The 25,598-nt window shown below is 32.6% G+C and overlaps 3 protein-coding genes across 3 annotated transcripts; 1 reads left to right on the forward strand and 2 right to left on the reverse strand.

Moving 5' to 3' along the window:
• Positions 1-10,362: 10,362 nt before the first annotated feature.
• Positions 10,363-12,567, reverse strand: LOC128396046 (uncharacterized). Its single transcript, XM_053356567.1, has one exon. It carries the CDS (start codon positions 12,565-12,567, stop codon positions 10,363-10,365), a length of 2,205 nt encoding a protein of 734 aa, XP_053212542.1.
• Positions 12,568-13,271: 704 nt separating this feature from the next.
• On the reverse strand, positions 13,272-18,382 carry LOC128396047 (serine-rich adhesin for platelets-like). The gene is given in 3 exon segments (XM_053356568.1): positions 13,272-16,972; positions 16,975-18,216; positions 18,305-18,382. Coding segments are annotated over 3 exon segments (4,644 nt in total). The 3' UTR covers positions 13,272-13,648.
• A 974-nt stretch (positions 18,383-19,356) lies between these two features.
• On the forward strand, positions 19,357-24,603 carry LOC128396048 (uncharacterized). Its single transcript, XM_053356569.1, has 4 exons — positions 19,357-20,160; positions 20,959-21,182; positions 21,902-22,638; positions 22,766-24,603. Exons 1-4 carry the CDS (start codon positions 19,477-19,479, stop codon positions 24,253-24,255), a joined length of 3,135 nt encoding a protein of 1,044 aa, XP_053212544.1. The 5' UTR covers positions 19,357-19,476; the 3' UTR covers positions 24,256-24,603.
• The last annotated feature ends 995 nt before the right edge of the window (positions 24,604-25,598 follow it).

Raw genomic sequence — 25,598 nt, forward strand, 5'->3', positions numbered from 1 at the left:
CTTTAACAAAGAGACACACAAATAGACAGAGAATTTAGAAAGAGAGAACGAGAAAAAAGACAAGAGAGAGAGAGAGAGAGAGAGAGTAGGAGATGATAGAAAGAAAAACAAAGAGAGAGAGAAAGAGATAAAGGAAAAAGGATGAAGAAAGAAGAAAGAAGAGAAAATCTTGTTTACAATTTAAAGAGAAAATCGATAATCGAACATCGAAATCTCTCTATCGATCATATGATAGAATTTGACTCCACCTCTTTTTCTCAATGTTTACATTTTTTTCTTCCATTTTTTTGATTAATTTTTTCTTTTTAATTTTCATCAAATTACAATTCATTTGATTAATTTTCGTCATTTTTTTTCTAAAATTCAACAATAGACTTTACACTCTCTCAACCTAATTGATTGCGAGAGATTTTTTGTTCGATTAACTTTTGCTTCTTCTTTTTTCACCTTCTACATTTTCAGTTGTTGTTTTCCCTTTTCTGGTTCATTTCTGGTCTTTTTTTCTGGTTACTTGTTGTTGGAATTATATTCTGGTTCATCTTCCTTTATCTTTTTCTCATTTTATCTCATTATTATCAGTTTTTTTCTCCTTCACTGTTGTCACTTTTGTATCCATCTAATTACCATGGTAATGATCAGTTTTAATGGTCAAGTGATTAGGTTATTGTCCAGTGTGACCACTGGTTCTAATTTTTTTTTGTATGAAAGACAAAGAAAGTTGAATCCGCCATTTTCATCTTTGGGTTTGAACTTTAAATTTTCTATTTGTCATCGTTTTCCGTAAATTAACTGCGGAAATTATGACCATCCTAATGATTAATTTAATCATTAACTTGTTTACTTTTGTGTCCATTCAACTTACTAGAAGATTAGAAGGGTTTAAGACAAGGATAATTTTCCTTACCTGTCTCTCTTTTTTTTTATTATTCTGAGTTCAAAATTTTCTCAAATCATTTCAAGACAATTTCATCATGAGGAAGAAAAAGAGAGTGAGAGAGAATCGATTCTAAGTATCTATTTATGAGGAAATACTTGGAACCAGAAGAAACTGAAGATCCTCCATAGAAACAATGTAATAGATTTTTCTTAATCTTGTCAATACTTTTCACTTTAATTGTTTACTAATCAATATCATCTAATTGTCTAATTAATATCTTCCTTTTCTAATCTCAACTACCGATTAATCAATTTGCTTACCATTTATCACTTCTCTTTGTTTATCTTTATCGAATCCTCTTAAAAAATTAATAATAATACTTAATTATCAACAGTATTTACTTTTCCTCTTGTTAACCATTAACACAGGTAATTAATACTCGACTGTATCTGTTTAACAGTTGATGACAGATATTTTTAATTACCTGATTGTTTATCATGAAAATCATCTGACAGCTACTCACATATCTCTCTCTCTCTCTCTCTCTCTCTCACTCTCTCGTTAATTATATTCACTTCAACAATTAGTTGAAATTTAATCAACAAAGCAAAACAATTGAACTAGAGAACCAGAAAAAAAACCAAAGATTGAAAACAATTAAAAACATGGAAACCAGAATATAAACCAAACCGATATCCTGGTTTAAACAGTGAACCGAAATAACAATTAAGAGTTATCATTGATTATCTAATAAGATGATCAAGTTAATTACTACAATATGAATACATTTATCTTCATCTTTATCACCACAACAATCATGATGATTAACTAACATTATGAATGTTTTTTTTTGTTTTCTTCACTTTCAATTGTGAAACAATTGAGAAAACAAAATCGTAGGATTAGAAGCATTAAAAGGTATTGAGAATATAAAGAAAAATCGTAATCATGATTAACTCAGTAATCAGAATCATGAGTTTTTCTAACGACCTTGGAACGGCCTTTTCGCCTTCGTGTTCATTTCTCAATTCATTCTTAATTTCGCTAGACAAGGTTGGAAACTCTAGACTAATAGATGAAGTTGATTATCTTCATGTTGATCACAATTATCATCATCTTACGATTAAATTGTTATCGTAATAATTTAGAAATTAATATGAAAAGGAAAAGATTACAATCAACTTAAATCGTAAATCTTATTGATCATCATCTCGATAACAATAAATTGCTACTATTTAATCATCTCCATGATAATTACAATCTTCTCATTGTTGTTGATTTATTTCAATTCCAAGTAAAATGATTTAATCATTAGATTGGAAGCTCATTCACAATTTTGAATAATTATCAACGAAACAATTAACTAATCAACTAACTTCAAGTATAAACATTAAACTTTTTCTTTGTATTCAATTTACTTTGATTACCTTTGGTAATTAAATAATAGACATTGAAATGAGAAAGTAATTTACGTTAATTCAGTTGAGTTGACTAATAGTGATTAGTTAATTGTCCTAAGATCTTTTTTACTATTTAAGATATTCAAGATTAACCAAGCGATTTAAATTAATGTCTATTTTCAAGTAACCAGTTAATTGTAATCAACATGAAACATTAAGTGTCCTTGTCTGTCCACTATTAACATTGTATTAATATACTATTACTAAATAACCTTAACAATTTATGTATTGATTATTGATTGTGATCAATTTAGATTGTTAAATGTTGACAAAAAATCAATAAAGAAATGATAGTTTATTTAATTTGCAATCGGAAGGAAAACTTTTCAATGTTATTATCTAATCATTTACAGTTAATTGTTAATCATTGAACGATCAATCTTTTGATTAGATCTCATGTCCACCAAGTTAATTGTGATTAAATAAATATATTTAATTGACAAGTACATTGACTTTACATGTGCTCATTGCAACAATAATCTATGAGATTGATTTAATTGTGATTAAAGGTTAATGATCAACTGATTGTGATTCAAATGATTTGACATAAGTTTTTTTTATTATACAAAGGCTAATGATCATTATGATAACATGATGATTAGTTAATTGTTACTTTTGATTGTAAAATTTTTATTACGATTCAATTTAAATTATCTCATTTTGGTTGATTTAATTTGTTTTTTTTTCCTAACAATTAACTAATTGTAATCTCAAGGTAAGGTAATAACATAGATAATAATTTACACAAAATAACTAATGATTATTATTAAATTGCTGTAATAATGATTATTAATTAAGGGCGATGTCCCTAATCATCATCAATTGTATTTTAATATAATCATCATCATCACCATTAACAAAACAATTAACTTGTAACAATTAAATTAAACTTGAAACAATTTTCAAGTTGATTAACCAAAAAAAAAAAGTTTTCTGTTTAGTTTAAATTGTTTACACCTCGAACACAATGACAAACAATCAACTTAACAATTAAAATTAAACTTGACCTAAACAAAGTAAATTGTGAAATGATAATTTTAGTTAATTGCTAATTGATTATCTTTACCAAGTATGATGTATATTTATTATCCAATTGGTTAACTAACTTGTTAATTATTATTATCTAAATGATTATTAATACTTTTTTTTTGCCTTCTAATTTACAAAACAATTTAATTCCGTTTCCATCTCATATTTGGACTTCCTTGTTTACATTTACTGACCACTCACCTTGATTGAGATAATGAGATGACCATGATAAGCGGTCAAGTTGTTTATTTCTTCATGGTAACATTGACCCTTTCGCTTTGTTTGTATTGAACTTTAGCCAATTTCAAATGATTCATAATTGAGACTAAATTTAGCTCTGTAATTGTAATAGTAGTTTAATAATAATAATAAAGCCAATCAATCAAATTGTAGTTAATAAGCTCGAGAATCAACAAGTTACTTGATACATTTTCTAATCATCGTCATCACTTTATTTATTTATTTTTCATTGTGTTATCACATTTCATCAGGATTATCCTAATCTCATAGCTATTGTTAATCTCAAGACACAATAGTAATTGTATTTTGATTTATAATAACAAAAATATATTGATGATCTTATGAAAATAGTCATTGATCAATTTGATTACAATCAAACAAATAAGTGTATCACTTACATGACAATTTATACAATAAATACAAGAGTTAATCGTTGAAACAATTACAATCTAAAAGGTAAATTGTGATCATCTAAAAGTAATTGTCTCATTATTATCATGTAGAGACTCATGATAATAGACACATGGTAACTCTGAATACTCTTGTATGAAGAAAACAAAAATCTTGTGAGTTATTATTACGATAATAATGAGAGTGATGATTAGTTTATCGAGAGAGAGAGAGAGAGAGAGAGAGAAATGGTTCTGATAACCTGAATAAAGTGATGATGATGGTGAAAAATGATGAGAATAAAAAACTGTGCCAATGAATTGAAGTATTGAGATTGGATTGGAAACGCGAAACAAAATGAATAAGAAAATCAGATAAACTCATTTGCTATTAACTTTATCCTGATTTCCAATAGTTGCATACACAATCAGGATGAAGATGAAAAAATTAAGGATGAGGATGAAGTGGGAAGTAAAAATGATCATATGATCTGATGAAATGAGCTCTTATTAGGCTTTTCATGTGACAATGTTAATACATGTAAACCAGTTTAAATTGGCATTAATAATATTCAACAAGTGATACTTAATTTACTGCTATTAATATATTAATATATAAATTGTTCATCTCATTGCCTCGTGATCAGTTTTAATAATCATTAAATTGAACATAACTCAACCTTAACGAACAATTAATCAACTTTAATCAACACGAAGTTAAGAAAGGCAAAGTAATCAAATGATGAAAGAAGAAAATAAATTAAAACTCCAATTCTCCAACAATTAAACAGTTTGCAAACTCTTCTGATCCGGTAATTAACTTTAAACATATACAAACATGTAAATTGTTATTCAATCATTTAGCTAATGATCATAAACAACTCTCATTCTGATCACTAATCTTTGATTGTAACAATTAGCAAAACTTTTTCTTCATTCGCAAACTTTTGTTTGCAGTTTCGAAAAGCTTGATATTTATTATTATCATTATTATCGTACAGTTGAGCTAATTTTTTATTGTTATTAATCAACTTGAGTCAACAACAATTTAGCTGAAAATCAACATGAAAAAAAGTAACACAGAGCTACATTCAAGGTAGATAACAATTAGAGTCTTTGATTTTTTTTTACGAATTCATATTAGTAATAATACTCAGTAATTACAATTATATTCCTACTGTTTATTATTATTATAATCAAGGTCTCCAAATGAAGCTGTATGAGTTTCCAATAGCTGTCAATGAAATGATAATGATCATGGTAAATATCATAACGCTGATAAAGTTCAACAAGGATATCGAACCAGCGGATCAGTTATTCAATTAAATCGTGATATATATTAACATTATCAGCTGATGTTTCAATTATTAACTGCCACCGTTTGGGTGTCAAGGTTGTTTGATAATAATAAATCTTCACCGTGATAATTTCTGGTGATGATCCAGATTCAATTGAAACTCATTTCAAACTTTGACGAGTGAAGGTAAACATTTCTCATCATTTCGATGAACTTTCTTTAATTAAATCAATTGGTATTCGTTTGCACTCATCATTTGCTTTCCATTATTGTTTTCTTAATCAATTCCATTCCAATCTGGTTGAATGTTATATTTATTCAGATTGTTGACAATCAGCTGATATTTTTGTTGATACTTTTCCCCCTCAGCTGAGTGTTTGGTTTAAAGTTGATTCTCTAATTAATCTTATATTCTGGTATTGAACAGTTTCATTTATATATATATACGTCTTGATGGATTATATTATCTCTGTTGATTCATTCCTATCCCATGAATATTCATTATCTCAATTACTTCCTAACTCAAGACTTGAATCCATGGGAAAAATAATCACGAGGCATGATGATTAATCTTAATTCTGGAAATTGGATGGAAAAAATAAAACAGTTACTAATGAGAAAGTTTCAAGATTGAAATTTTCTTCATTTTCTTGGAAATAATTTTGTTTCATTGACTTTTAAATTGTTTGGAACAAAATTATTCATTTCCAATTTTCAATCAAACATTCAATCTTACAATTAGCCAAACAATTAGCTTTTCAATTGAACTTTCTCAGGATTCTCATCTGATTCAGTGAATTGTAAGGTTTGATGGCAACATTGTTTGATCGTTTTGGTTAATTGTGATTGAATCTGAAAACATCATGAATATTATTCACTTGTATCATTGTGATTTTATCAAATAATGTAAATGATAAATGAATAAATCAATTCATCGCTTCGATTATCATGTTACAAGGTACATGGAAAATTATTTCAAGGCAATCAAACATTTCATCAATTTTGAAAGTAAAAGTGTAAATTTCATCTCAAGTTCTTAGTGAATATTATTCATTGTACTGATGAACATTTTCTCAAGGTAAATTGATTGATAATTTCAACAAGTTTTCTTTACAATTCAACTGAATTAACATGAGAAATTGTAAAACTAAGCGTAGATCTGATTTGAAATGAGATCAATGAAAAGTTAGAGTAAAAAGGTTAATCGACTTAGTGAAAATCCTCACAAAGGTTTAGAATCTTCAATCAATTCAATGTCCCTTCAAAACCATAACAATAATCTCTGAATATTGCGTATTAATTACTATGATTAGTTGATTGTTACATTTGAAGGAAAGAGTTGAGTGCTAATGTTTTCTTATAATCATAGAGAAAGATAAACAAACCAGAAAAAAGTAACTAATGTGATTACATATCAATGAGTATAAAGACACTTCCTTATTATTGAATTAAGATAATGGGTGATTACCCATAAGTTAATCATCATCAACAACCTTGATTGTTTCAACTGATAACTGGTGATGTTTATGTTTTAAAACAGTTCTGATGTAACATGATAGTATAACATGTAACTTCATCAATACTACGTATTAATTTTGTGGTGATATTTACAATGATCGAGAGAGAGAGAGAGAGAGAGAGAGAGATGATTCAACTCATCAGCAAACTTCAAATCTATTATTACTGCTAATAACATGTTCATCATCATGATATTGCTCAGAAAAAACTCAAGAAATGAACACATGAAAACACACATACCACGTGCTCATATAACAAGTTATTCTGCGAGTTTTCATCTCGTCGACTTAGAACTTTTTTTTTCTCTCTCAGTTTAACTTTCGACCATTCGAGTAACCGATTCTGTTGATTCTTTAATAATTGAGTTCTGCTGGATTCTTATACGATCATTTTTCTCATCTCTGTAACATGAATCGTCCTCTGGAATTACATTTGAATTGTAATCATCTTCGACTCACTCTAGTCAACAAGTGAGTGACTTGTTCTTCATCTTTATAATCATCGCACTTGGCATGATTTTAGTTCCATTTTATCATCATTAACTTTACAACGAACTTGGTGCCCTTGAAAAGAAAGATCAATAGAAAAGAGAAAAGAAAGTAAAACTTGTTCTTGATGAACATTAAAAGAAATTTACAAAAGTAATCAATGGTTGTCTCTCTCTCTCTCTCTCTCTCTCTCTCTCTCTCTTTCATCTTCTTCTAAGGTTGATGGTTTCCAGGTAATCGAAGTGATTAGAGCCGATCTTATCTCTATGCAATCAATTGATTTCCATTCAAGTTTCACTTCGAACCTAATTCTTATTGCTCATTACTATGCATGAGTAAAATAAGAACTTGATTAAAAGGAGAAGAAAAAAATTCTTTTTTTCTTCAGTCTCTGGTTGGATAAGATTCTGCACACTAATCATCATCATCATCATCATCATAAGATAATCATTGTTGCATTAAGCTAAATTGTTTCGTTGAGATTAATACGCAATTACTTACGAGTAAATCTTTCGTTGTGGTCACACAACGAAAAGTTCTGACGAACAATTAATCAGATTTTCTTTGTTCTCTCATTTTAATTGATTGATTTTCAAATGGAAACAGTCAATCAATTGATTGTGTTTTCATCTAAATTGAATGTAAAATATTTGCCAATACAATGGAAATGATGAATAACAACAGGTAATGTCAAAGAACTTTGAAAGAAAAGTAAACAAAATTCATTATTATTATTATTGTTCTAATATTAGATAATAATAATATGGATTTTAGGTCAAAAAACTTTAATTGTTGTTGATTGTATTAATTATTGTTTCTTTATATATCATGAGGATGTACATGTGCCAGTGTTTATGAGGTGGGGCAGGTTAATTGTAAGTGGAGGTGTGAGTGGAGATGAGCATTATATTATCATTGTTATCGATATGATAACTAAAAGAGGTACGTTTGAATGAGAATCCAATGATTACCAATGTTGAACAATATTGATGAAAATCGGGAGATTAACAATCAAATCAGTTTATTAATGAAACTAGGAAATTGCAACAATCAAATTTAATTGCATTGGTTGTGTTTTAAATATTACAAATCACTAATTCGTTACAAAAAGTCAACAATCAGATTATAATCTGATCGTGTAGTTAACTCTTAATGAGAGAGGTTAGTAAACTTTAATTATGGTAAATCAATATAAACCATAATGATAAATAAATGCTAACACCAAAATATATTCATAATCTGATTGGTTTTTATAATTGTTAGTTAACAGTTATCATTAAATACAATTGATAAGATGAACAGACTTTGATTAAATCTCTTCCTCATCAGTTTCATCATTTACCTGTTAGTTTAATTGTTATCTTCATACATGTGATGATAATGAAAATGTTATTGGTTTTGTAATTCATCAAACAATACAAATTGTCCCATTTATCAACAATTAACTTTTCCATCAAACTGGATTAACTTTTTTATCATTTGAATTGTAAAAATTTTCTTCTCATTCTATCATGTAATTACCATGAGCTTACATTCATCAACTCATAGATTTCATGATGAGTAGGAATATCGTCCTTTGTTTACATTTTATTTGCCTTCTTATTTTTCTGATCGTAGTAATTTCATTCATGATGAGATCACATGTTTCCAACTTACATCATGTCGGATAACCATGGTGAGAATTCATGACCGTGAAGATTATCATCCAAAATCATGATAGTTGAATAATAACACCAAGCAAGTGACAATAACAATTTGTGTCAACTGCTTATTTACGTTTACAATCAACATGTGATTTGTTTTGTTTGCATCTCAATTTATCATCATCATTATGCTATAAATTCATTTGTGCTCATGGTTTCGGATCAGAGATTAATAACTCACAGGAAACATCAAGACTAACATGATGCGCGGTGAAAAGTGTACTTGAGTTGATAGAATCCCGTTAGTGATAATTGACTAGAACTTGAGTTAAATCATTACGAGTGATTTATTCCTGAACAATAGCCGATGATTATTGAAGATTTTTCTTGAACTTTTGTCAGAATTATCAGATTACCGGATCATTTAGCATCTCATGAAATTAACATTCAAATTTAGAGTTGAAAAGTTTTACTTTAATGATAATTAGTAAAGTGAAGGATTTAACTCTAATTAGTTGTTTTTATTAAACAGTAGGAGAGATTTTGTTAAGTAATCACAATAAGTAAACAATGAACTTGAACTGAAAATTGGATAAACTGAATCTCATGATACGATTTTATCGTTGATAAAAAGAAAAAAGTTAAAATTAACTTTTACAACGTTCGAGGTTTTTTTTCACTTCCTTCCTACTCCATAGCCTTTTACTTCAACCTCGTCCTCTTCTCAGCGTCATTAACCAAAACAATTATGAGTTTTTCAGTTTATCTAAATGTTGTCGAAATGCCAATAATGTTGACACTGAGAGAGAACGAAAAATTCACATGATTTCAATTCGCTTATTGGCTAATATCAAGTTTAAGGTAATTTGAGACTTGGAGTTACTTGTATCATTAATAGATCGCCATCTATTGTAAACGAAATGTATCAAGTCTAATTGGATTAAAAGATTTAATCATCGATTAAGTCAAGATTAGATTAACTATCAACTTGCGATTATTTCGTTTGAATTGTCGATTGATCTGAATTGAATTTAAATTTTCGATTGATTAATAGACATTTAGATGGCTCGATGATGAGATTCAGTGAGTGTCGACATTTTTGTTTTACAATTAGATTAATTGATTTCGAGACGAGTGAGATATGATTCCATTGATTAAAATCAAAATTAATTGTTTTATTATCATTTACAAATTTTGGTTTAAGTTTTTGGGTTTAGGTTTAGGATTTCAATCAAATATGATTGACTTTTGTGTAAAGATATTCAATTTTAAGAAAAACTTTCAAAGTTATTAAATTTCTTATATTATTATTATTATTGGATTGTTGTTTCGATTAATATTAATGGTAATGTTTCTGGAATCAATTTTGATGATTAAGTAATCATAATTTGGAGATGATGATGATTTCAAGTCATTTTGATTCATGAGATATTGTATATTGTGTCAATGTTGGTACTTTGTTGAACAATATCTTTTAGCCATTTAGTGTATTCATCTTTACGGGTTAAAAAATCAATATAATGCTGATTGTTGTGCTCAATAAATTTACCTTGATGATTAGATAATTGATCATGAAGCTCGTTAAATGAATCGACGATTGTTTTAATAACATTCTCACCGGTCATCGATTCAATCTTATCCTTACAAGCGGCAACTCCAGCATCTTTAGCACATTCAAGAGTAATGAGCAACTGATTTGCATAAGTAGCAGAATCTTTTTCATAAAGATCACCTCTGGTCTTCAAGTTTTCCCAGCAATGTTCAAATGCTTCCTCGTACTCATCTAAAGCCCTCAAGCAAGTGACCAAATCATCTCGAACAAGAAACATGTACCAAAGATCATCGACTTCAGTAAATTGTTGCAACGATTTGTTCAAATAACGAATCGCTCTTTTATACTCCTCTTTGTGGATCAATTTCCGAGCCTTTGCATAATATTCCAAACCAAGAGTTCGAATTTTGTCCCATTGGTGTTTCTTCTTTACTAAAATTGTACAATCGGAACACTTTTGATCTTTAATCGAATCGCCATTATCATCTTCTTGATCTTTTGGGAGGATTTCACCGGTTTCGTTGACATAAACTTGACCAGAGGTGATTTTCTGGTACAGGGAATCGAAACATTGATCGCAAGTCTTTACTCGTGCCCGTTCAATAAGCTCAGTTTCACATTGTTCGCAAAGACAATTGAAATAGAAATTGTTTCGTAGTTTAACCTGACGATCTTCAAATTTCATCTCAGGATATTTCGCACCATAAGAGATGGTTATCTCTTCTTTGGCACCAATGTCTTTGGTTGTTATCACCACAATTGAAGCACCGAAAAAGACAGCGTGAGCATTTGGACTGCAAGAATGATTAAAGAGCGACGTCTTGTAAAACAGTCCATGGCCAATCTCTTTACCTGGGCCTTCAATGATCAGATCACTTGTTTCAGGTACTTTCAGCATTCGGAAAGTGTGATCATAAAGGGTGAATATATTTCGAGAGATGAGAATCATCATTGAGATGAGTGAACAGAATAACGGTTTCTCCGGAAATGCAACATCAAAGAAGGACATTTCTCGAAGTAAATGACAACAGAATAAAGCAGTACATGAGAATGTCAACATATCCGAATTCGAAACACCCTGAACACCAGATTCTAAGTTTAGAAATGAAGAAACATCATCACCTCCCTCGAATGAGGGATAGAATTCATCTTCTGGAGGATTCGCTGAGGACATAAACTTGGACACTGAAGCTGCGACAACTTTTTTCGGGCCAATTGCAAGTAACATTCGAAGGGTAAAATGGAAAATTGAAAGATGTTTCAACATGCCCATGTAATTACACTCTTTTCCATGGAAAGTATTTTTCGCCGAATCGAAACAATCAGTTGAACAAAAGTTGACCATTTTACACCCTTGACAGGTCAATCGAACCTCTGGAAGTGGACAGAGACACCGATAACAATAAGTGTCATACATAATCGGTGCCAACCAAACACAAAGAGCCTCTTCTCGAGCAATTACCGAACCCTTGGGAATATCAGCTGATGCCAACAATTGTCTTCGTTTAACTGGATGATTACCCAACTGAACGAGATTGGAAACACCTCGAAGAGAATCATTTTCAACATAATCTTCCCAAACGGGTGGACCTTTAATAAGAATCTCTTCAATTTCCTCTTCCGGATTGGCTAATTTTTCCAGTTCAGCGAAAGGATCTTCAACTTTCTCAATCAAAGTATCGAAACCGGTGCTACAATTAGTTGAACCATTGGCGAAAAAGTTATTCTTGATAAGCCATTTCTTCAATGCTTGAAGTCCTCTTTTCGATGGTAAATCCGATTGGTACCACAATTTTTTAGCAGATTTGGCAAATTTAGCCTGAATCGGTTGACAGTCCATGAAACAATTGACCCTTTCGACGTTACTTGAACATTGGATGAAATTATATTCAAACGATTTACGCTCCTCACGAGTAGCAAATGATTTACGGTAAATCACATAAATCCAATGAGAAAACGCATACCACTCAGACTGAATCTGAACATTATGAGTTGTAACTTCGCCTTGGAAATGTTTATAAAACGATTCTCGAATGGCGAAGATTTTATTCCAAACCGATTTGTTATCCTTCATAATTAACACAATTTTTCCAATTAATCACTTAACCTCAAAGAATTAAAAATTGTAAGATTAAACGAGTGAAGAAACGAACAATTTACAATTAACAATTGAATTTAATTCTTTTCGATGGTTTTGTTTGTAAGGGATAAGATAAAAAGCTTTTCACAGATATTAAAGTTAACTAATTGTAGAAAATTGATCGAAAATTGATTGCATTGATTAGGATCAAATTAGTTGGTAAATGGTTAAAGAAGACATTTAATTCAACAATGGTGGTTAATTGAATGAAGAAAGTGAAACAATTAGATTTGTAAATTGTACTTTTAGTTTGTTGTGTTTTGAGAAAAAAATGAGAATAAGATAAATCTTATTGTTTACATTCATCTTGAAGATAATTTTATTTGATTTAATTATTTTTAATGACGACTAACAACTCGAATTGATTGTCGATTGTTAATTAGCCATTTGGTTTACTAAATGCACTTAGTTAATGTGTCACAGAGTCAAATTGTTGATTGTAAATTGAGATTAACTATCAAACTGCGATTATTTTGTTAATTTGAATCACAAGTCCATTGATTAGTAGACATTTCTACTTGAAAATTGACTCAATATTTGGCTTTTCGATAAGTAATTAATAAGAGATTCAGAGTGTCGAAAATTTTGTTTTACAATTAGATTAAGAATAATTGATTTCGAGATATGATATCCAGCGATTAAGATCAAAATTAATTGTTTTATTATCATGTACAAATTTGGTTAAAGTTTTTGAGTTTAGGTTTTGGGTTTTGCTTTGGGTTTTGGCGATGGCTTGATTATCATTATTATAATTATTATGATATTTAGAGTACAATCTAATACAATATTCATTTTCAATTTGATTTTCATCAATTTCTTTTCCTCTCTTTTTGATTAATGTAGTAAATTGTTTCTCTTTTTAAGCTTCTCAGGTTTGTAGTTGGACATTAACAATAGTTGTTTGCCACTTTTGTTTTCTTCATTCCAATCAATTGATATAATTGATTGTTGTGCAAAGGTGATAATCAATTCAATTAAAGAAATTCAATCATTCAATTTCTTATAGTTCTTGTTATTACTGGGTTGTTGTTTCTTCTACTGCTGTTGATTCAGTTTCGGTTTCGGTTTCGACTTCGATCTGTGTTGTTGTTTTTGTGCTTGTTGTTTCTGTTTCCGTTTCTGTTTCTGTTACTTCAACAGCCTCTGTTTCTGATGATAATGTTTCGGGAATTGTTTCTTTCTCTTGTGGTGATGCTAATGGAGTTTCATAATTTGGAGATGATGATGATGATTGAGTTGGTGACAATACTCCCTCTTCATTTATTGTTATTGTTGGAGATTTAATTGGTGATGAAGGTGATTTTGTTGCTACTGTAGTACATTCAGAGTCATTGTTATTGTCTGTGGCTTCTGTTGTTGTTATTGTTGTTGTTGGAGTTGGAGTTGTTGTTTGAGTTGGAGTTGTTGGTGTTGATGGTGTCGAGTCATCTTGATTCATTAGACGTTGTCTATTGATTAGATGTTGATACTCGCTTTGCCATTGCATCTTAATCACTGTACATTGATCTTTATTGTGCAAAATAATGTTATTCATTCGAGATGTTCTGTAACCACAATTATTCAAACAAGCGTAATTACCATCACTTTCATTAGGTGAAAAAGCACTTAATCGACCAGATTGATGTCTTATATGGAAACAACATCCATTAATTGTAAAATCGAAAAATTCACTTGGTCCTCTAGATTCCAGTAATCCTTTCATTGTTCTTTCCTCAGAATCATCAATACCCAAAATAACCCTTCTCTTCCCAATACTATCTCTTTCTCCATCATCATCCATATCAACATCCATATCAACATCCACATCATTATCATCATTAGAATCACTTCCAAAATGCATCAATAGTGGACCCGAATCAACAACTCGTTTACTCATCTTGAGTATCGGTTGAGGTGATGAAAGTGATTTACTCGGACTCTCCAATGAGGCTGGCCTATTTATGGGTGTTCTCTTACGTCCAGATAAACGTTTTTCTTTCCTTTTCTCGCCCATAAATGAAGTAGATTCCGAATCATCATCATCACCATCACCATCTTCATTTTCTTCATCTCGAATTACTTCAATTGATGTACCAGGAGCAAAATTAACTCTCTTCTTTGAAGGTGTCACGAAATCAGATGAGAAAACATCTTCTCGAATTGATGATTCGTCCGCACTTGAAGATGTTTCAATCTCAGTGTCCGACTTTCGTTTCCTACTACTTCGTGTACTACGAGTCTCTGAAACTGGAGTATCTAAATTGTCATCTCTTTTCGGTGATTTTACTGGACTTGAAGGTGTAACAAACAGATCATCATCATCGTTTGATTGAGCTGAACCAAGAGTAACTGTTTTCTTGGAAGGTGTCACAAAATCAGCAGAGAAAATATCTTCTCGATTTGAAGATTCATCAGCACTGGAAAAAGTTTCAATTTCAGTTTCTGCTTTTCGCTTTCTACTACTTCGAGTACTACGAGTCTCTGCAATCGTATTTTGTGTATCACTTGCTGTCGCTGTCGCTGTCGCTGTCGCTGTCGCTGATGCTCCAACAGAAGTAGAAAGCGTTTCTTTAGTTGAATTGTCATCTTTTCTAGGAGATTTAACTGGACTCGAAGGTGCAACAAACAGATCATTATCATCGGACAACTGATCGAGAGCGAAATTAACTTTCTTTTTAGAAGGTGTTACACAATCACCTGATACAATATCTTCTCGTACTGGTGAAGATTCAACTTCACATTCTGATTTTCGTCGACTGCTACTTCGTGTACTCCGAGTCTCTGGAACTGGAGTTTCTACAACTGATTCTTCACTTGGTGTTGTTGCAGAGACAGAAACATTATCATCGGAATTAGAATTAGAATTAGAATTAGTTATTGTTGATAGAGTTGAATTTTCATCTTTTTTAGGTGACTTAACGGGACTTGATGGAGTAGCAAACAAATCATTATCATCGTTTAATTGAGCTAAAGCAATGTTAACTCTTTTCTTGGGAGGAGGAATACAAGATGTTGTTGTTGATGTTGTTGTGTTTGTGGTTGTAGTTGTGGTTATGTTTGTAGTGGTCAAGGTGGTTGTTGTTGTTGTTACTTTTACTGGGGAATTAGGTTTCACTGGAGAAGTTATTTTTACTGGTGAAGTGACAACTCGACCAAGTTGAGGTACAGCACCAACTTTAATCATTGATGGAACTCCTGATGTCGATAAACTTTTATCATTACTGGAAATTACTCTTGAATAATCTTTACTGACCACTGACGATTTAGATGGACTCAAAGGAGTTGTAGTACTATTGTTATTGTCACAAGTTTCGTTAGTATCATTAGTATCATTATGATCGCTAGTAACAATTGGCTCAGAAACTTTTTTGGCTGATCGAAGTGTTGGAACATTAGAAACAGTCGGTGGTTTAACAATAAGTTTAGATGAAGCAAATGTTGAAGTTGCACCGGTTGTGGTCGCTGGAGTACAAGTGGTGGTGGTGAGAGTAGATGATGATGATGATGAGGTCGGAGAAACAGTCATCTCAGAATTCGTTGTCAGTGTTGTATCATCGACAGAATCAACAGGTAGATCAATCATATTCGAATCGCTCGTCGTAACATTGTCATCCAAGTTCTTGAGACCATTTTCTTCGATATTTTCCTCATTTAAATTGTCACCAGAATCAGAAATTGTTTTTGTTTCTATTTCCTTTGTTGTTGTTGTTGTTGTTGTTAAAGTAGTAGAAGAAGAAGAAGAAGAGGGAGAGGAAGTTGAAGTGGAAGAATTAGCCCGTTTAGTTAGAGAAGTAGTTTCGGGATTGAGCCAAACAATATTGTTCTTCTTGCTGTATGTCCGTCGAGAAGCAGCCAGTTGACTCGGTTTGGAAACACCTTCCGTCAAAATTGAAGAATCTGTAGTTTCAGATGCAGAAGATTTTGTTAGGTTGGAGAAATCTGAAGAGGAAGAATGTATCGCATCAGGTTGGACTGGGATGATGGGTGAAGATGAAGTGGTTGATAATGACGATGATGGGGTAATGGAAACACTAATATTCGACCTTCCCCTACTGGTCAAGGTTCTCCTTCGAGAATTTGTATTACTATTTGTATTAGTGTTAATGTTAATGTTAATGTTGTTATTTAGACTACTGTTACTACTGCTATTGAGATCACTGGTTTGGATTGAGAGACTTGTTGATGAATCCAAATGTTTCGAGGGAAGAAGTAAAGTTTCACCTATGGTTGTTGATGTTGCTGTGGTTGCGACCGATGTTGATGCTAATGTTGATGCTGATAAAGACGAAGATGATGTGGATGTGGTCGCAGATGCAGATGTGGATGCAGATGATTGGGAAGATGATGACAGAGTTGGTGTTGATGGTAGGAAGATACTTGTGACGAGTTACTTCGTGGTTTAGGTTGACGAGATAATCGGGAACGAGATGAGACACTTGTCACTTGATTATTTCTATTTGATGTATTCGATGGATTCACTGCCGATACAACGTTAGTTACCGGTGTCAATTCAATCCCAGAAGATGTTGATGACAATGTATAAGCTAAAGTTGTCTCCGAGAATGATGAAGGTGTTAAATTGGAACTGCTACTAACAGCGATCGCATTTCCCGATCCATCGGCTACTATTTGCAAAGAACCATCTTCCCCTGTTGTCGCCGCTTGACATGCAACTAAACCTTCACTTGTCTGAAGAAATATCGTCTGTCCAGAAGCCGAACCAGCATTTATTACATCGGCTAAATTTATTTCTTTCGGTAGTTCACCATCTTCTCCCGTTGTCATAATCACATAATTACTTTCACCAGCAGCCAGCATCGCATTGGCTACAAGGGAATCCAAAGAAGTGGTCGAATTTGCATCTTGAACTTGAATCACAGCTGACCCATAATTCATATTATTCCCATCAACAGTTATCTCCGATTTATCGCTAATAATAAGATCTTCTTTAGCATCTTCATGTAATTTACTAACTGCCTCACTTAGTTTACTGTTTATATCATCACAATTTGACATTGAATTTATCCCTTCAACAATTGATGCAATTGCTGAAGCTTCGGCTTCCGAAAAGTTTGATGTTGTTGATGTTGTGGTTGTTGCCATTGTTGTTGCGATACTTGTTGATGATGTTGATGTAATTGGAACCGATGTTGATGTTAATGTTGATGTTGGTATGGATATTGATGCTGATGCTTCATCTGATTCATCTATTAAATTTGCTGATTCAATTAAATCTGACTCGGTGGTTGTCATTGATTCTGTCGGTTCCGTTGAAGTTGTCGCCATTAATGGTCCAACAACCGATTGAACAACTTGAGTATCAGAGGCTGATGATGTTGTTGTAGCGATGAAATTTTCCTCCGTCATCAGGGTCGCTCCTCCTTCAACAATTGTCCCATCAGATTCAGAGACCACCATAACTGATGAATCTTCTGATGGCAAAGCAAGTGTATAAACTTGTCCACTTCCATCATCCATTTGAACTATATTTGCATTTAATGCTTCGGGTGGTAAACAAACTGTTTCTCCATTTTCACCTTGAAGAAAAACCAAAACCTCTCCAGTATTAGGATCTTGGGCTTGCTGCAAGATAACATGTAAAGACTCTCATCAATATCTTCACCATCCCCAGATACCAATTGGATAGTTACCATTGGATAGTCTCATGACCCGATCCTTCATCTCCCTGAACTTGCAATAAACTGAGAATCTGTTGGCCACTTTCATCACTAATTTCGGTTACCTGTTGATCAGTTGGTTCACTAGACATTTTAAATATTTCGTTAATTGTGAAAAAAAAGGAAAAAGAAAAAAAATACTCAATCAAAACAAAGAAATAAACAGATTACAAAAAAGCATTGCATCTCAATTCTAACAGTCACAAAATCTACAAGGTGGAGTTACAATCGTTTTTCATTCGAAAAGTGGGAGGAGCCACCGGTTGATTCTTTCATTGAGAATTTTCAAAACTTTTCTGATTGTTCATAAATCATGGTTTTTGAATGTGATTTTTATTTGTTTTCTGAGTTAGATTGGACATTAGTGAAAGAAGAATATCCAGTTGCTTCATTTGACAAATCTGTTTACGAAAATGTGAAAGGAGAAATGAATGATATGCCCATTAATCAACAACAAGTATCCATCGTGGGATTGCACCTTGACCGGGGTCCCAATAAACCATTGAGATGGGAATTGTTACATTCAGAATTACTCTATTTCGACAGTGGAGATGGTGAATGGTCAATGGAGCGAGTGAAAGATTTCTACAAAATAATAACTTCGCACTACTTGGATGCCGCTCGACAGCAATGCTTTTCTTACGTTGCCAAGCTCACCAAAAGACGAGATGCGGACATAGCAATTATCCATGATAAACATGAGAATAAATGTAATGGTACATCATAAGATTTTGATTAACAAAAGTTGTTTCATCGATTGTTGACCAATTAATGGAAAAATCTTCGACTGAACCAACAGAATCAATCACAACCACCGAGTTAGATATTATCGAATCAACAAATCTAATAGAATCAGAAACATTGGTTCCAATCACAAAAAAACAATCGCAACAACCGAAACACTACTTCTAACACTGATATTGACCTTTACAACCCTGAAACCTAATTAAATACCAAAATTTTGTTCAATCAATTAACAAAAAGTAATAAAATAACTTGAAAACTTAGTTGATCTCTACAAGAGACAAGTGGCTCCTCCCATTTTTTCAAAGAAAATGCTTCTACCTCCATTTTGTGACTGTTAGAATTGAGATGCAATGCTTTTTTGTAATCTGTTTATTTCTTTGTTTTGATTGAGTATTTTTTTTCTTTTTCCTTTTTTTTCAAAATTAACGAAATATTTAAAATGTCTAGTGAACCAACTGATCAACAGGTAACCGAAATTAGTGATGAAAGTGGCCAACAGATTCTCAGTTTATTGCAAGTTCAGGGAGATGAAGGATCGGGTCATGAGACTATCCAATTGGTAACCACTTCTGGGGATGGTGAAGATATTGATGGACAAGAGTCTTTACTTTTACAACCTGCGATCGAGGTGAATGGAGAGAGACATGTTATCTTGCAGCAAGCCCAAGATCCTAATACTGGAGAGGTTTTGGTTTTTCTTCAAGGTGAAAATGGAGAAACAGTTTGTTTACCACCCGAAGCATTAAATGCAAATATAGTTCAAATGGATGATGGAAGTGGACAAGTTTATACACTTGCTTTGCCATCAGAAGATTCATCAGTTATGGTGGTCTCTGAATCTGATGGGACAATTGTTGAAGGAGGAGCGACCCTGATGACGGAGGAAAATTTCATCGCTACAACAACATCATCAGCCTCTGATACTCAAGTTGTTCAATCGGTTGTTGGACCATTAATGGCGACAACTTCAACGGAACCGACAGAATCAATGACAACCACCGAGTCAGATTTAATTGAATCAGCAAATTTAATAGATGAATCAGATGAAGCATCAGCATCAATATCCATACCAACATCAACATTAACATCAACATCGGTCCAATTACATCAACATCATCAACAAGTATCGCAACAACAATAACAACCACAACATCAACAACATCAAACTTTTCGGAAGCCGAAGCTTCAGCAATGCATCAATTGTTGAAGGATAAATTCAATGTCAAATTGTGATATAAACAGTAAACTAAGTGAGGCAGTTAGTAAATTACATGAAGATGCTAAAGAAGATCTTATTATTAGCGATAAATCGGAGAAGTGTATAAACTTGTCCACTTCCATCATCCATTTGAACTATATTTGCATTTAATGCTTCGGGTGGTAAACAAACTGTTTCTCCATTTCACCTTGAAGAAAACCAAAACCTCCAGTATTAGGATCTTCTTGCTGCAGATAACATGTCTCTCTCCATTCACCTCGATCGCAGGTTGTAAAAGTAAAGACTCTTGTCCATCAATATCTTCACCATCCCCAGAAGTGGTTACCAATTGGATAGTCTCATGACCCGATCCTTCATCTCCCTGAACTTGCAATAAACTGAGAATCTGTTGGCCACTTTCATCACTAATTTCGGTTACCTGTTGATCAGTTGGTTCACTAGACATTTTAAATATTTCGTTAATTTTGAAAAAAAAGGAAAAAGAAAAAAAATACTCAATCAAAACAAAGAAATAAACAGATTACAAAAAAGCATTGCATCTCAATTCTAACAGTCACAAAATCTACAAGGTGGAGTTACAATCGTTTTTCATTCGAAAAGTGGGAGGAGCCACCGGTTGATTCTTTCATTGAGAATTTTCAAAACTTTTCTGATTGTTCATAAATCATGGTTTTTGAATGTGATTTTTATTTGTTTTCTGAGTTAGATTGGACATTAGTGAAAGAAGAATATCCAGTTGCTTCATTTGACAAATCTGTTTACGAAAATGTGAAAGGAGAAATGAATGATATGCCCATTAATCAACAACAAGTATCCATCGTGGGATTGCACCTTGACCGGGGTCCCAATAAACCATTGAGATGGGAATTGTTACATTCAGAATTACTCTATTTCGACAGTGGAGATGGTGAATGGTCAATGAGCGAGTGAAAGATTTCTACAAATAATAATCGCACTACTTGGATGCCGCTCGACAGCAACTTTTTTACGTTGCCAAGCTCACCAAAAGACGAGATGCGGACATAGCAATTATCCATGATAAACATGAGAATAAATGTAATGGTACATCATAAGATTTTGATTAACAAAGTTGTTTCATCGATTGTTGACCAATTAATGGAAAAATCTTCGACTGAACCAACAGAATCAATCACAACCACCGAGTTAGATATTATCGAATCAACAAATCTAATAGAATCAGAAACATTGGTTCCAATCAAAAAAACAATCGCAACAACCGAAACACTACTTCTAACACTGATATTGACCTTACAACCCTGAAACCTAATTAAATACCAAAATTTTGTTCAATCAATTAACAAAAGTAATAAAATAACTTGAAAACTTAGTTGATCTCAAAGAGACAAGTGGCTCCTCCCATTTTTCAAAGAAAATGCTTCTACCTCCATTTTGTGACTGTTAGAATTGAGATGCAATGCTTGATTCTGGTGACAATTTAAATGAGGAAAATATCGAAGAAAATGGTCTCAAGAACTTGATGACAATGTTACGACGAGCGATTCGAATATGATTGATCTACCTGTTGATTCTGTCGATGATACAACACTGACAACGAATTCTGAGATGACTGTTTCTCCGACCTCATCATCATCATCATCTACTCACCACCACCACTTGTACCCAGCGACCACAACGGTGCAACTTCAACATTTGCTTCATCTAAACTTATTGTTAAACCACCGACTGTTTCTAATGTTCCAACACTTCGATCAGCCAAAAAAGTTTCTGAGCCAATTGTTACTAGCGATCATAATGATACTAACGAAACTTGTGACAATAACAATAGTACTACAACTCCTTTGAGTCCATCAAAATCGTCAGTGGTCAGTAAAGATTATTCAAGAGTAATTTCCAGTAATGATAAAAGTTTATCGACATCAGGAGTTCCATCAATGATTAAAGTTGGTGCTGTACCTCAACTTGGTCGAGTTGTCACTTCACCAGTAAAAATAACTTCTCCAGTGAAACCTAATTCCCCAGTAAAAGTAACAACAACAACAACCACCTTGACCACTACAAACATAACAACAACTACAACTACAAACACAAACACAACATCTTGTATTCCTCCTCCCAAGAAAAGAGTTAACATTGCTTTAGCTCAATTAAACGATGATAATGATTTGTTTGCTACTCCATCAAGTCCCGTTAAGTCACCTAAAAAAGATGAAAATTCAACTCTATCAACAATAACTAATTCTAATTCTAATTTAATCGATGATAATGTTTCTGCAACAACACCAAGTGAAGAATCAGTTGTAGAAACTCCAGTTCCAGAGACTCGGAGTACACGAAGTAGCAGTCGACGAAAATCAGAATGTGAAGTTGAATCTTCACCAGTACGAGAAGATATTGTATCAGGTGATTGTGTAACACCTTCTAAAAAGAAAGTTAATTTCGCTCTCGATCAGTTGTCCGATGATAATGATCTGTTTGTTGCACCTTCGAGTCCAGTTAAATCTCCTAGAAAGATGACAATTAACTAAAGAAACGCTTACTGTTGGAGCATCAGCGACAGCGACAGCGACAGCAAGTGATACACAAAATACGATTGCAGAGACTCGTAGTACTCGAAGTAGTAGGAAGCGAAAAGCAGAAACTGAAATTGAAACTTTTTCCAGTGCTGATGAATCTTCAAATCGAGAAGATATTTTCTCTGCTGATTTTGTGACACCTTCCAAGAAAACAGTTACTCTTGGTTCAGCTCAATCAAACGATGATGATGATCTGTTTGTTACACCTTCAAGTCCAGTAAAATCACCGAAAAGAGATGACAATTTAGATACTCCAGTTTCAGAGACTCGTAGTACACGAAGTAGTAGGAAACGAAAGTCGGACACTGAGATTGAAACATCTTCAAGTGCGGACGAATCATCAATTCGAGAAGATGTTTTCTCATCTGATTTCGTGACACCTTCAAAGAAGAGAGTTAATTTTGCTCCCGGTACATCAATTGAAGTAATTCGAGATGAAGAAAATGAGGATGGTGATGGTGATGATGATGATTCGGAATCTACTTCATTTATGGGCGAGAAAAGGAAAGAGAAACGTTTATCTGGACGTAAGAGAACACCCATAAATAGGCCAGCCTCATTGGAGAGTCCGAGTAAATCACTTTCATCACCTCAACCGATACTCAAGATGAGTAAACGAGTTGTTGATTCGGGTCCACTATTGATGCATTTTGGAAGTGATTCTAATGATGATAATGATGTGGATGTTGATATGGATGTTGATGGAGAAAGAGATAGTATTGGGAAGAGAAGGGTTATTTTGGGTATTGATGATTCTGAGGAAAGAACAATGAAAGGATTACTGGAATCTAGAGGACCAAGTGAATTTTTCGATTTTACAATTAATGGATGTTGTTTCCATATAAGACATCAATCTGGTCGATTAAGTGCTTTTTCACCTAATGAAAGTGATGGTAATTACGCTTGTTTGAATAATTGTGGTTACAGAACATCTCGAATGAATAACATTATTTTGCACAATAAAGATCAATGTACAGTGATTAAGATGCAATGGCAAAGCGAGTATCAACATCTAATCAATAGACAACGTCTAATGAATCAAGATGACTCGACACCATCAACACCAACAACTCCAACTCAAACTCCAACAACAACAATAACAACAACAGAAGCCACAGACAATAACAATGACTCTGAATGTACTACAGTAGCAACAAAATCACCTTCATCACCAATTAAATCTCCAACAATAACAATAAATGAAGAGGGAGTAATGTCACCAACTCAATCATCATCATCATCTCCAAATTATGAAACTCCATTAGCATCACCACAAGAGAAAGAAACAATTCCCGAAACATTATCATCAGAAACAGAGGCTGTTGAAGTAACAGAAACAGAAACGGAAACAGAAACAACAGGCACAAAAACAACAACACAGATCGAAGTCGAAACCGAAACCGAAACTGAATCAACAGCAGTAGAAGAAACAACAACCCAGTAATAACAACAACTATAAGAAATTGAATGATTTTTTCTTTAATTGAATTGATTATCACCTTTGCACAACAATCAATTATATCAATTGATTGGAATGAAGAAAACAAAAGTGGCAAACAACTATTGTTAATGTCCAACTACAAACCTGAGAAGCTTAAAAAGAGAAACAATTTACTACATTAATCAAAAAGAGAGGAAAAGAAATTGATGAAAATCAAATTGAAAATGTATCTTCTAAATATCATAATAATAATAATTATAATGATGATAATCAAGCCATCGCCAAAACCCAAAGCAAAGCCCAATATGCCCCTTAACCAAATGATAATAAATCAATAATCAAATTTTCAAATTTTGTCCATTCATTATTATTCACAATAACCAAACTGTATAGACAAGCGACTAAGATAATTTAAACTGATTTAATCTAAGAATCAAACAATTTACACAATCACTCTGATTTCTCACCAAGTCAATTGTTTGATCTTAATTACTTTCTGAGGTCATTGTAACTCATTTCTCTTGGGTGGCTGATTTAAATCACTAAAATCTTGACCATTTCTTAAAGATTAACATGATTTATCAACAATCGTCCCTTTGAAAGTTTAATTTTGAAGCTCTAGGCAATTGAGAGCAATTAAATCACACAGTTTAAATTGTTTCTTAATCGTCATCAATTCTCATCTTTTTTTTTCATGATTTGGTGAAGTGATTTTACCAAAATTCAGGGCAACTTGAACCTGTTAACATCCATTATGTCAATCATAATTTTCACTCGCTATTAAAATAAATATATTTAGTTGAGATGAGAGTGATTTCTTTAATTAGAATTACTTTAAACAATTTGAACAACAACAACAGCAAATTATAATGATAATAGAGTGTGAGAAGCTCATTGACCTTAGGTCAGTAAAGCAGTAAACCAAGAAGAAAGTGAATAAATTCAGTGAAAGTTATCAAAAACAACAGCAAATTATAATGATAATAGAGTGTGAGAAGCTCATTGACCTTAGGTCAGTAAAGCAGTAAACCAAGAAGAAAGTGAATAAATTCAGTGAAAGTTATCAAACAATTATCGTTCTCTCGTGATGATTATGTAGGTGGTTGATAATTAAAGATTTAAAGTGGCAAATCCTTAGATTATCCACAGATTGGATTAGATTGGAAAGGGAATATATTGTCAATAGAAAGAGGATAATTAAGTGATGATCATAATGATAGTAACAACAAAAGAGAGGGAAACTGAAATTAGCTTAGTTTTGACCTAATTAAATTGGACAACTTGCTTCAGGTCAACTTTTACCTGCAATTTGATGTTGCCGTTGATTTCCCACCCACTCCATTCAA

This window comes from Panonychus citri, unplaced genomic scaffold (genome assembly GCF_014898815.1).
Source record: "Panonychus citri isolate SS breed McGregor unplaced genomic scaffold, ASM1489881v1 Contig00142, whole genome shotgun sequence".
NCBI classification, from domain to species: Eukaryota; Metazoa; Arthropoda; class Arachnida; order Trombidiformes; family Tetranychidae; genus Panonychus; species Panonychus citri.